We start from the raw sequence: 13,146 nt of genomic DNA, 5'->3' as shown, positions 1-13,146 counted from the left end.
AAAAAGTAAATTGTTTAAGAAACTATTTACTTTTTCAGAGCTAACACATGTGCAGCTGTGCCACCACATCATGTCAACCTGCGGTTCAAATACCACCACAGCTGAACACGCCAAATGCCCACTTTCATATACATCAGCTCACAGATGCCCATGATTAACTTGTGTCTAATTTGGTGGCTAATTTATAGTTTCTTTTTTTTTTTCTTCAAAAGACAAATTTTTAAAGAAAAATGATTTTTAACAAACAAAATTAAACAACATTAAAGCCAACATGACAACACCACTGTTTAGAGTTTGAAATTTTGTTTATTTTTGGTATATTTTATTTTTTTTTTCCTTTTTTTAGACATTTTATTATTTATTTAATTAGGGGTTGAGGAGGAAGGGAGAAATCTTGCTATTTTTTATAAAACATCTCATTCTTTCAGCTTTGTTTCATTCCATCATGCTCACTTGGTCATTCTCACTCTTTCACTCATTCCCTCCATTTTAGACACACTCTGTGTGCCCGTCCTTTCAACTTAAAGAAAAAAGGAAAGTCCTTCCAATGGATAAGAATAAAAACAAAAAAAGTCTGTTTCTGGAGCAAAGGGAAAGAGGTTTTGTGTGTGTGTCTCTGTGTGTGTGTGTGTGTGCGTGTGTGTGTGCGCATGTGTGTGTGTGTTAGTGTGTAGGTGAGCCTGGTCCAGAATCAGCAAGAGAAACTCTCACTCCAAAGATCAGGGGCAGATGGAGCCTGAATTCTGACTCAGTTTCCAGGAGGGTGGAAGGGCATCTGTTGAGGAGGGTGGGGCTGCACCTGCACAGCTGGAAAACAAACAAAATAAACTTTCTACAACATCTGAACCAATGCTTCATACATTTATTTATTGCACACCTTACTGCAATACAAGCATTTCAAGTACTACAAATCTTTTAGTATACAGTTGATAATGTGTGCACTAGACTCCTTTTTCTGTAAACTACAATAGAGAAGTGAAATGATGTTGCTGTGTAATTCTGTTAGTATGGTGCAAGTCTCTCCGCATTTACAGTACTGAAAACAAGTCAGACAAACAGAAAATGCAAGTTTGGTTTATGTCCCGGTGCTGAAGCCTCACCTGGCGGGTGCCCGATGTAGGTGTAGTGCTGATGAGTTCCTTGTTGGGGTGGTGGGGGTGCATGTGTAGGGTGCTGGGGGCCAGGACCGGAACCCTGCTGAGGGGGAGGAGGAGCAGCATGAAGCAGCATCATCGGGGGAGGCCCATGACCCCCAGAGTGGTGAGGACCCGACAGTGCTCCTTGGACATGAGCCTGAGAGAAAGCAGGAAAGAAACATAACATCACTCACTGAGTCACAATAACGACACACTATCTCTAGGTGAGAATGCTATAACAAAAGGCTTTGTGGGGTTTAATTACTTTGCTTCGACTTGAGCTTGAGTGTGAGATGAGCTCTGAGAACCTAAAGCACCTTAAAGCGGCTACTAATGCAGCTATTAGTACTTTGTGTTTTTATACCAACAGCTAAATCACATGAATGTATATGGCGGTCGCTCCACATAAATAGGTTTTTAAAAATGTATAATTGTCAAGTTTCCTGTGAGGTTTATTTAGTATACTTGGTGTCAGCAGTCAGGCAAAAGGCTACTGCTTCAAGTTTTCTGACATACGAAAGTCTTGAGGATGGAAGGCTGCACTTTCCCTCTAGTACAAGCTGCATTTTTTGTCTTATTAACCTCAACAGGGAAGCAAAGACAAGCTGGTGAGGGAACAATGAGAGAATGTTTATTGCTGACGTAATGTAAGTGATAACAGAAACTAACTTGTTTCACGGAAATTTCACAACATTAAATGTAAGTATAAACAGATAAAAGGTATGTCATTCTTTAATAAATTGTTAGTCTTGGCAAATTGCTGTTAGCATAAGAGAAAGAAAACAATATAGGACATGCTGTTATAAGAAAATAATCAACCTCAGCATGGTAATGGTATCACACTATCCTGTCATGTTTTATTCCTTACTTACTGCACACTTTCGTAGCAGTTGAACCTACATGCATTGCATCTAAATGGGCAGCAAGCCACAGCTACCCTTCTACTGGTACAGTGCTGGTGTTTGTTTGAGCCCCTAGTGAGAAGAACCAACTAAATTCCACCAGTAGGAGAGTCAAAACATTTTTTTCCAACTGGCTTTGTTTTGGATTCTTCTTTTTCTAAATGGTGGTTGTTTACTGTTGATGTCTTTTAACAGTTTGAAACCATTTTATCTACTTCACCATCTCTGTGAAAGGTCAGTAATTTCTATTTTAGATCTTGTGATTTGATCCTGTTTAATGTCTTAAAACTTAAACTGAAGATAAGCTGACTTTAAAGTCATTAGAAACCTTAATGTGGCAGTATAAATAAATATACTGCTTCCTAATATACATAAATTAGACTTATTTGATATTTAGGCTACAAAGTAATAGGTGTTTATTAGGAAAACAATAACTAACACATGGTTTCAAAAAAGAATTCTGAGGAACATAAAAACTTTTGCATTCAACTGTATAGACTCTTTGTGTAGATGTTGCAATACTAATGCTTTAATATTAGCCGTGAGCTCAAATTTAGTTGTTTTTGTTTTTTTGCTCCTGATACTCCTGCCTTAAACCATGCAATATTCATTTCCCTAATCTCAACAGTAACCTTCAGCGATGCTATCCCAAAGCTCCTGACGTCACCAATTCTCAGTTCCAGCCAGCATTGTGGTTCTGGAACCAAACCAAACTGGTTTTGCTTTCTGTGAACTTCCTCTTCCAGTGAAACCATGAGAAATGACTCAGGCACACTGTTAGGCCTTTTGCAATTTCAAGGTGCTTGAGACAGTGTGTGTGTGTGTGTGTGTGTGTGTGTGTGTGTGTGAACATGCAGTACCTGTGTGAGCTGCCCAATGGACTGGTAGGGGTGGGGTAGGGGCTGGTGTCCTGGCAGGCTGTAGCCCTGGAGGGGGTATGAGGCCTGGGGAGAGCTGTGGCCTGGGGGCAGGTTAGGGGGAGTGGGAGCTGACAGGGGAGCAGAATGATACAAGGTCTGTGGCTGTGGACCTGATTGACCAGACTAGAGAGAGAGAGAGAGAGAGACACAGAGAGTCTTTATTAATAACAACTCCATTTCTGTAAGATGCTGTGTGCTAAGTGGTGGGTTAGTACCTGTCCTGGGCTGGGGGCGGGGTGTTGAGGGGGCGGCTGGCTGCCTGTGGGAGTGGTGGAGGGCTGCGGAGGATGCATGGAGCCTGAGTGATGAGAGAATGACTGGGGGGCTGGAAACAAAATATCAAGATATTTTGTCAGCAATTTTACACATCCAGTTAACAGATAATCCATAAATCGATGTATTCAAAGCAACAAGCAAATTAGCACATCTTAGCATTCATTCCACAGAATGTAAAGCTTTTGGATGGGAGTAGAAACAGCAGGTCGTATCAGTTGTGAATGTTTTCTCATACACGTTTTAATACACCGAATCCCTAGTGGCAGAAAAGCATAACTACTGGAAATTGCTGAGAGATTTTATGAGATGGATCATGAGAGTGATCACAACTGATGTTTACCATAGCCAGCTATTTAGGGTGCTTCACTTTGCACAAGCTGAGCAAAGCAGAATGTGTAGGATTTCATTATATTTTTCATTGTGTACAGCTGTGCATACATGTGTTTGATAAATACTGATTTTTTTTTAGTGCATACACACAGACTTCATGCATAGATTTAGAAAGTGTACTGTGCACTCTGTTTTGTGTGGGACGTACCATACATGCCCTGCTGGGCTCCTGGCGGTCCCTCAGTCTGGCCGGGGTATTGAGGACCAGGAGGTCCAAGAGTCTGAGGGTGTCCCCCTGAACTCAGCATCCGTGCTCCACCTTGCAGCATGGAATACACCGGCTAACAAAGACAAAAGAGAGAATTGTTTTATGTTTCAGAAAAAGACAAGGTTTGGACAATTTTATTCCATGTAACAGTGTTCTGTGCAACATCAATAGTATACTAGTCATGCTGTGTGTGGATGTACGTGATGACAGTTGTCTAAAAGTTTTGTTGCACTTTAAAATATTGGTATACCTGTCCAGGATAGTGTGGCATAGCAGGGATGACCTGGCTATACTGCAGGTAAGACTGAGGATAAGGAGAAGCCACAAGAGGAGGACCTGCTGCCGATGCTGCTGCCTGGATCATAGGAGGCGCCGAGGAGTTATGGTCTGGACGAGGGGCAACCACTGAGCCTGATCGAGAAAGAGCTAGTCGTTGTCATGGGCTATTTGTGTGCATATGCAAGTAGGACATGAACCTGTGGTTTGTATCCACTGTATTAGCAGCTACACTAATAAAACCCAGTTTATTTGGATAAGTAAGCAACTATATTTAGTCAAGGAATATTTCAAAATTTTAGTGTATGTGCGATTAACACAGATACTGACTGTATTTAAAAACTGCCCTTACACTTTTTTAAAATGAGTTTTGAGTAAACAAGATTTCTCTTCTAATGCAATATTTCAGTCTGCAGCTACAAGACAAATTGTCCAGAAGCAGACAGAAAACTAAACACTGTCAATAATGAACACAAGTTTGCTGTAACATTTTTATGCAGACAGGCATTTGTTGGGGTGGATACACTATTTAAAGGAAAAGAAATGAATGAAACACTTTACAGAAGAATCTGTTTAAGATAATATTCTGAGATCTTGTCAGAGATCTGCATAGTTTTGGCTGGTAAATTGTTTTGTCTCAAAAATACCTTTAGCTCTGGGGTACTTTCCCTGGCTCACGGTAGACACGGCATACTGGTACATCTGCGGGGCCTGGCACAGACATATCAGAACAAAACATTAGTTCTCAATCACTCACACATCAAAACCTCCTCATAAAACCTCTATCTGTCTGATAAGAACAAGTCACACAAATAGATTTAAACTGCAAATACAGAAGACCAGGAAAGAACAGTGTGTGTGTGTGTGTGTGTGTGTGTGTACGTGTACGTACCTGCACAGAGTGGCCTTGTAAGGGTATTGTTGAAACGTAGCTAAGGTACTGAGGACTATAGATGGCTCCTTGTCCTGCAGGAGGCTGGAGCACCACTGAGGGGCTTGGAGGTGTGGGCCGTGGAGTTGTGGGAGTTGCAGAAGGCTTCACCTGAACACCAAACACAACATAAGCTGATGTGTATGCTATAGAATGTACAACAAAGTGAAAGGCTGCCTGAGTGCATGTGTGTGTGTGCATGAGAAAAAAGCTGAAAGAAAGCTGAAGGCCAGAGCACTCACCATAGTGACAGGGGCCTTGGCAGGATTGAACTCTTTGGCATTGGGATTTAATGTGGACTTCTTCACTTGACTGTATGGGACAAAGGAGGAAATGGTGTTAAAAAAAAAAAAAAAAAAATGTGGCTACGCTGATAAAGGATGCAGTAACTGTAAAATGTAATGTGTAAACACAAACAACAACAAAAAAAAAACAAGTCTGTAAAGAGAAGAGGCAGTAGTTACACTTATGTGTAGTGATTAAATGTCTGATACAGTGGCACTGAAGCTTCTTTTCGTTATTGTAATAAACTGTGTTGAAGATTATTCCTGACAATTTTAGAAAGAATCTTCACCTGCTGACCTGTGCAGTATAACCAAAACAACGGAGAAAGCAGCAATTAGCTGATAATTTCATGTTTTAGAAAACAAGCTTTCTACTCCATATTACCAAATCCACTCACATTTGGTAGGTGATAGTTAAACAGGGTTAATGTTTGACAACAGACACATGAGCAGCGATGGAAATATAAAACACGTTGTTTCACAACCTCTCCACCCCCCTACTCACTCGGCTACACCCTCCGCTCTGTCTGCGGCCTCTGGTCTGCCGTCCTCCCTGCCTGGTGTCCTCGCAGGCTGGGGCGGCACTGCTGTTTGTCCATCTGTACCAGAGGGTTGGGAAACACCACCAGGTGTGGCAGAAGGTGTGACGGTGGGCGTGACAGATGGTGGGGTGGCTGCAGCCGGACCCTCAGCACTCGTTTCCCTGCCTGCTTCATCTGACGGAAGCTCCTGTGATGGAGCTGTAGGCGATATCGTTTTGGACTCTGTGGAGGGGGTGGAGTCTGTCTGCGTGCTTTGGGTAGGGCTTGGCTGAGCAGGATCACTGGGCGTGGCTGAAGTACTGGGGCTGGAGGGCGAGGAGCTAGAGTGAAGCTGAGACAGGGAGACAGGAAAAGTGTTTGTTTGAATTGTCACCATCCTTAAGTGCTCAAGAAACCAATAAAGCATAGGATGGTAAATAAAGTAAACTGAATTATCATATTACACTCACTCTGAACTCCTTCCCAAACTTGCGAAGTTCCTCTATCTGGGACCTTTGCTGAAGTGAGGCAGCTGGAAAACAAAGGAGGGCATTCAGTTAGGCAAAAACAAAAATTTGCATGTACTAACATACATAATTTTTTTTAAAAAATTACCTTTACTGCCCTTGCCTTCCTGAGGACTGGCAGGGCTTTCTGTCCTCTCCTTGGATAAAATCTCATTCACTGACACAAAAAGTTGAACAAAAAGAAAAAATGAAAATAAATGAACAGAACACAGAAACGGAGAGAAAACTTGACATACAATCAGGAAAAATTACTTTTTGCTATAAATTATAATAATGACAAAAAATTGTGGAGGATTAATGCTGCTCACCATCTACAGGGAAGAGTGGGGTGGGGCCAGAGGGCTTTGGGGTCACCATGTTAACTGAAGAGGTGTCCAGGTAGGTAGGACCAGTCAGAGGGGGATCCTGATTGGGTGCATCGGGTTTAGGGGAATGTGAGACTGCAGAGTGAAAAAGAAAGAAGGTAACAGGAGAGATTAATAATGACAATTACTTTGTTAGTCCATGTACTGTAAATCACTATGTGACGAATAAAAGTGCAACAGTGGGTTCACCTGTAGGTGAAGAGTGAGAGTTGGACGTGCGCAAGCTTCTGGGTTGTGCAGGCCTTTGAGATTTGGGAGATGTTCTAGATGACACTATATTACAAAAAAAAAAGTCATATTGAAAGAATAATAATCACAAGCATTATAATAGTCACAAAATAATCACAGACAACTTACCTCCATTAACAGGTCGTGCAGACTCAGAGAGAGACTGAGGGTGTGAAAGGGAATGGGGGAGCAAGTGTGGGGCAGGAGGACTGGCATGGCCTGCCTCTAAGGGTCGGGGCTGAGCAGGTGGGCTACACTGTGCTTGGTGGGGAGAGTATCCACCTCTGATTGACAACGGACTGTTCCTATCAGAAGGCGGCGTGGGCTGCCCACTGCCAGAGGGAAGAGGCGGCCTGGGGGACGAGCTTGAGGGGGCAGGTCTGTTTGTTCGATTAGGAAGTGCGGAGGAGGGTCCTCCTCTTTCTCGATCACTTCTGGACGCACCAATTTCTCGTTCTCTCGCTCTTTGGGGTAAGGGAATGTATTTGCCCTCCCTAACAGAAATCAACAATGAAGGAAGAGAATATATTTGTTTTCACACACACTGCACAGAACATGATGCACATCCATAAGGAATCAAACAGTGATGTGAAACTGTAAGATTTGAGGTGAGTGACATGGCATACTGACCGGCTCCCAGAGTTGGAGAAGCCAGGGCTGTCTCTCCCCCTCTCTCTCTCGCCTCCATGCCGCACCACAGCACTGTACTTGTCCTCTTCGCTCCTCCCTTCATCGTTCTCCAGCGCCACTCTGTGGCGGTACTGTGAACTGGCCTCAATCTCACTGGCCAGTTGTGCAGCTCGCGCCTCTCGCTGCCGGAAACCCTCCGAGCTACCTCGCTCCAGGGGAACCCTGAAAGAGAGACAATAAGAAAAAGAGTGATCAATCTTCCAGGTACAAAGTTTCTCTGTGTAAACATGACATGATTAAGACACTACCTGGCTCTTTGATTGATTCTCACTGGCTTAAAATAAACTGTCAGCAGACCCATTCTACATATCCTACTGATATATAAAATCTCAAACAATCCAAACCATCTTCTGTCCATTAGGCTTAATCTGTGTTTGCAAGCTCGGACTAAGAGATAAGACTCTTAGTAAGAAGGGCAAAAATCATCTTTCCGCTGTGCGTGTTAGGGAAACTCACGTGTACATTGAGAGGCTTGAGTCATAGGTGGACTTCACCCCATATGTTTCTTCATTGAAACGGAACATCTCACTGGCATCCCAACCATTAGACTATCAGAGAGAGAGAGAGAGAGAGAGAGAGAGATAGAAAGAAAGAGAAAGGAACCAAAAAGAGTGATCAGAAGGTCTTGAGTTCAAATCCCAGCACCGCCAAGCTGCCACTGCTGGGTCCTTGAGCAAGACTCTTAATCCTCAACTGCTCAGTTGTATAAATGAGATGAATGTAAGGTGCTCTGGATAAGGACGTCTGCCAAATGCTGTAAATGTAAATGTAAACCAGAAATTCCTTTCACTTGCTCCTAGATGTCAATCTACATGGGCCTATAAGCTGTATTAGCAGAGTTCCTTCATTGACAGCAGAGTTACTTGTGTTATAATATGGATCTCTATGCTTTTCTTTAAGGGTGCGGGGAATATTTCAGTGTGGATGTTATGTTTCAACTCACTGTGTCTGTATCTAGATCATAGTTCTCTCCATTGCTGTCTCCACCATCCCACCTCTGCAGCACCTTCTCTCTGTGATCACCGTTTACTCTGGACGAGCTGATCGCCGAGTCTGTAAAGGTGTCTAGAAACACATACAAATGAATGTAATCAGGCCACACCAGACCAGACTGGATCAATATTACAAGAGACATTACTTGCAACACTCCAGAGGTCTAAAATTGTGTGCGGACGAACACGGACACACACACACCTCGTGTAGCATAGTTGAGATCCACATCTCTGCAGGTCATGGTGATCAAATCACTGGGGCTAAAGATCATTGTGTCTGTGATCTCCTCTCTCCTGGGGTGTGTGGATGTACCACCTCCACAGCCATCCCCATCCTCAGTCCTTAGTTTGTGCACGGCATCCACTGCCAGCTCACACTGTGCAAAATCAATTTAATCAAGTATAAATCAATAATATGACAAAACATAGACTAGGGTTTGCTTTAATTTTACTGTCATAATATTAATGTATTTAAATAAGCAAATAAATAATCAAACATTTATAACTCCATGTTTCACTGACCTTTTCCTCTGGCTTGATTAAAAAAAAAAAAAGTTGTCCATTTTTTTCCCCCCCCATTTTTTCAAATATGCATCAATTTTCTAATTAAAAATAAAAAGGTGTGTGTGCTACAAGTGATAACGTAAGCAGTTTCTTTCCAGCAGGCATTTAGTGCCTCATTTTGGTGCATGAATCTCAGTTGTTGTTCTACTGGGCATATAGTGCACTACTTTCTACAATGCCATCCGACGCAGTGAGTGTATATATAGTGTATAAAAATTGAAGACAGTGGACCTGGAAATGTCAAACTCTGCTTATGATTAAATAAAATAATCAAGAAAGAAAATTTCATTAATTTGTTATTAAATTACAGATAATTATTATCCACACACAAGACATAATACTGAGTAATTGATTTCTGTTTTTTTTCCCCTGTATTTTCTTTTTAATGTTCAATTACATGACTACAAAAAAATCACTTGAATTGTCCACTGGTAGGTTGTTTAATTCACAGTAGCATCTTGCTTACTCTTGAACTTAGTGTCTTAAAGATCCCCTCATACACACTGCCATTCTTCACCCGCACGTCACACCTAGAGCCCTAGGAGGAGAAGAATTAGAGAAAATAAATAAGAAAAGGAAAGACAAAGCTGGATGAAGTTCAAATAGTAAATAGAGAATAAATTTATATTCAAAAAGAGCTAGAATATGTTTTAACAGACAGATGTTGAGAGAAATGAGACATTGAAACAACTAAATTGTTCTCATTCACTAAGTTGAATCCTGAGTACTCATCAAACTTGTTCTGTGATACTTGATGATTGCATGGGCTCAGCAAACATGAGGAAACTCACCACTACAGCTGTGAGGAAATGAAGCATCCGGGAGTTATTGTAGACTCCCTCAAACACCTAAGAGTGAAAGGAAAAGAAGGATGTCACTTTCTGTTTTCTAAATAAAGAAGAACTTGATTGTCAATTTAGAACGTGCTGACAGTGGGGTATGCCTCTTTCACACATGCAATTTTTATACTCAAACCTAATGCCAATTAAACAGGAAGCAGGTACGAGTGAAAACAGGATTAAAAAGGCAATTGAATGGGACAACCCCAAGATGTGGATGTGTGCATCCTGCTATGCTGCCATTAGGAAATGTAAATAATGCAAATTGAGGACACTACCTGTAAAGGTGTGCCAATAATGTTGTGGGTTTTGTGTGAAAGAGGCTATGCAGGCAAGTGCAAGCAAAACGCTGGACAAGTAGCCACAGGTATGAGAAGAATGAGAGAATATTTGAGTTGAGGTTACATACAGGAGGAGACTGTGAGGGAGGCTTCACAGAGTTTCTGTTCCTGAAAAGTATAAAAGGATAACCAAATGTTAAGGACAAAAACTGTGACATCTTTTCAAATGTCATAACTACTGAACTGGGACAGAGAATATAAAACGCAAGCATTAAGTTCAAATAAATGTGTTTACACCTATGTAATGTTACACAATGTGCACATCACACTGCTTATTAAGCAATTTTTGTGTGTATTTATTAATAAAGGTATAACAAACTTAAATTATCCAAGGTGCCCACAAGTGGATCATCGTTTAGAGTGTTAAAAACTGTGTGTTTAATCATTTACATGTTATTATTCTGCTTCATATTCGGACTGGTACCCCGACCGTGTACATTAGTACTGCTCTTATTCGGACCTTCAGCTCCAAAACATGGCCACAGTGGCATTGTGTAATGATAGTAAGTAACGTTAGCAAAACATCAGCGACAGCTAAGAAGCAAGCTTTACAATCGGGTTATATTCTGACATTTATTTCTACTTTTTAACGACGAGCGACAACGATAACGAGTCACAGCACTAGGTGTTATACTGATCAGGTTTACATTAGCAAAACCAGTGCGTCAGCTAACAGGCTAGCTTTAGCCAGGATGCGCAAATAACATCGTGACAATAAAGGATAAACCGAACGCCGCAGGGATCACACGTAGTCTCAAAATGTCAGATTTTCACACCTATTGCGGGCATGACATCTAAAAAAACATATATTAATACGTTTTCGTCACGTGCATTCCAGGTTTCCGGTCGGTCGGTCGAAAATTGCTCGAATGGAGAAGCAAAACACTGTTCTGTATCATATGGATTACAAAAACAACAACAAAACCCTGCCGATCTCTCGTTTGTGTCCGCCCCGAAAACAGTCATCGGTCAGTTATAGCGTCAATCACCCAATTTCTCCATTCTATTGGTTCAAGCGTCCTGTGAAGGCGGGCGTTCACGAGTTAGAGCCGGGGTCAATTCATTGGTCAGACTGGATGTCAATCAGGACTTCTCGTCTGTAATTGGCCCGCAGGTCTGCTAATTCAATAAGATATTGTCCAATTGGTCTTTTCTGAACCGTTCATCATTTAGTCGTAATGAACACGCCCCCTTTAACCGGTAGGCCTCATGATGAAATACCAATCCTCGGCTTTTCTCTGAAAAGCAAGCCGGATTCAGATTACCTTCCAGGGGCTGGTCTGGTAGTGTTACTCCCAGGAACTGTCGGTGACATGCCGGCCGATCCAGAAGGTCCATTAGACGTTTTGCGGCCACTTGGTCCAGACTGTTGCTGAAAGAATATTATTTTAATTGTATTTTTCGTATAATGATTGTCTACACGTGATATTTCGCTTTTAGGATGTCCATGCTGGCTGACCGGCGACTGGAAACTAGCTACAACACGCTAGCTAGCCAATTAGCTAACCTAGCTAGTTTGCTAACTGACACAATGTAATTTAATCGACCTTTGTATAAATTTTGCGTATATAAAAGTCTGCTACAATCAGGTGGGGACTTTTAAATACTCACATTCTGGCGGCGGAAAGACATCGCTAGCCGCTAACTAGGCCGGTCAGCTAACGTTGTGGCGCGTCTCAGTGTTCTCTGGCGTATGCTAGCAACCTTGATAGCTAGCTAGCTAAATCTCGGAATACGCGTCAGAAATATCCTGCACCCCTCGATAGCTTCCTTTCCAAGTGCCCAGAATCTTCTTCTGTCTTTATTCTGAAAACATGTCATGAGCACTCTTGAGAAAAGTGTTAAACAGTATTTCTTAATTTTGTTAAAAAAGCCGGTACCACGTCTTAAGATTTGCCTTAAACATAATGGCAACCCGCTTTCAGCAAATCTCTTTTGATTGGTCCAAACTGGATTAATGACGCAATGACGTACTACGTGCTCGGTACAGGGAGCTCGTGGACGTGAGCCATACTTGCCTGGTGCATCTGAGCTTCCTAGAAATCACCGTGTAACTTTCGCCAAGGTTATTTTTTAAAAATGGGTTTATTAGGTATATTTTGATTACACTGGTAAATTCCCCTGCTGGTTAAAGCCGAGGAACGGCTGCCTTGGCATAAAGAAATGCCCCAGTATAGCAAAACGCTGACATGCCTGGTTATATTGATTCAATGTTTAAATAGGACCTGAGCCTTACTGGCCTTATCTCTGCAATGTTCTTCTTTTAAACGGTTTGTTTACTTTGCAGGGTATTTTTTTTTACACTCATTCCATTCAGTGTCATAATGTGACCCCAAACTGCACTCTCAGAAATATGGAGAAACTCATGTTTTGGATGTTATTAATAAGATCTGAGAGGAAAGTGTAAAATTAGTCATGTCAATAAGGAAAAAGTAAAACATAAATTGTCTTTATAATGCTTGATCCATGCCCATACCATGCAGCAGGATCCTACCACATAGCATTTAGTATAGTTTCATCTTTTCACAGCTTCACTGGAGCTCCCCAGAGGTCAGTTCTTAGTCCACTTTTGTTTAATTGTATATTAAAACCACTGGGCACTGTAATAAGATCACTACACTGATGACACAGCTTCTCTCTTTCTCCTACCACCTGCTCGTAGAAGATACCACACTGTATCTTTTCTAACATCTCTTTCTGGATGAAGACCCTTCATCTTATATTAAATCTCTACCTACCAGCTTAAAAACCCCTTC

General features: G+C 41.8%; 1 protein-coding gene across 4 annotated transcripts; it reads right to left on the bottom strand.

The window, feature by feature from the left end:
• Positions 1-290: 290 nt before the first annotated feature.
• atxn2l (ataxin 2-like) lies at positions 291-12,344 on the bottom strand. Of its 4 annotated transcripts, none has more exons than XM_026916782.3 (24): positions 12,002-12,344; positions 11,656-11,762; positions 10,459-10,498; positions 10,002-10,058; positions 9,677-9,748; positions 8,849-9,023; positions 8,598-8,719; positions 8,111-8,202; positions 7,595-7,816; positions 7,094-7,458; positions 6,926-7,009; positions 6,680-6,811; positions 6,460-6,528; positions 6,315-6,376; positions 5,829-6,196; positions 5,282-5,351; positions 5,001-5,150; positions 4,756-4,819; positions 4,083-4,243; positions 3,773-3,905; positions 3,174-3,283; positions 2,899-3,081; positions 1,101-1,293; positions 291-807 (listed from the first exon to the last, which is right to left on the bottom strand). In XM_026916782.3, exons 1-24 carry the CDS (start codon positions 12,020-12,022, stop codon positions 749-751), a joined length of 3,111 nt encoding a protein of 1,036 aa, XP_026772583.3. In that variant the 5' UTR covers positions 12,023-12,344; the 3' UTR covers positions 291-748. The 4 variants fall into 4 exon arrangements, with proteins under 4 accessions (XP_026772583.3, XP_034165972.2, XP_053095421.1 ...); XM_034310081.2 differs by having other exon boundaries at positions 11,656-11,756; XM_053239446.1 differs by lacking the exons at positions 11,656-11,762; positions 12,002-12,344 and adding an exon at positions 11,222-11,622.
• Positions 12,345-13,146: the final 802 nt, after the last annotated feature.

Source organism: Pangasianodon hypophthalmus, chromosome 13, assembly GCF_027358585.1.
Source record: "Pangasianodon hypophthalmus isolate fPanHyp1 chromosome 13, fPanHyp1.pri, whole genome shotgun sequence".
Classification (NCBI taxonomy): Eukaryota; Metazoa; Chordata; class Actinopteri; order Siluriformes; family Pangasiidae; genus Pangasianodon; species Pangasianodon hypophthalmus.
The sequence above is the reverse complement of the archived record's forward strand: the minus strand, read 5'-3'. Positions and strand labels throughout refer to the sequence as shown.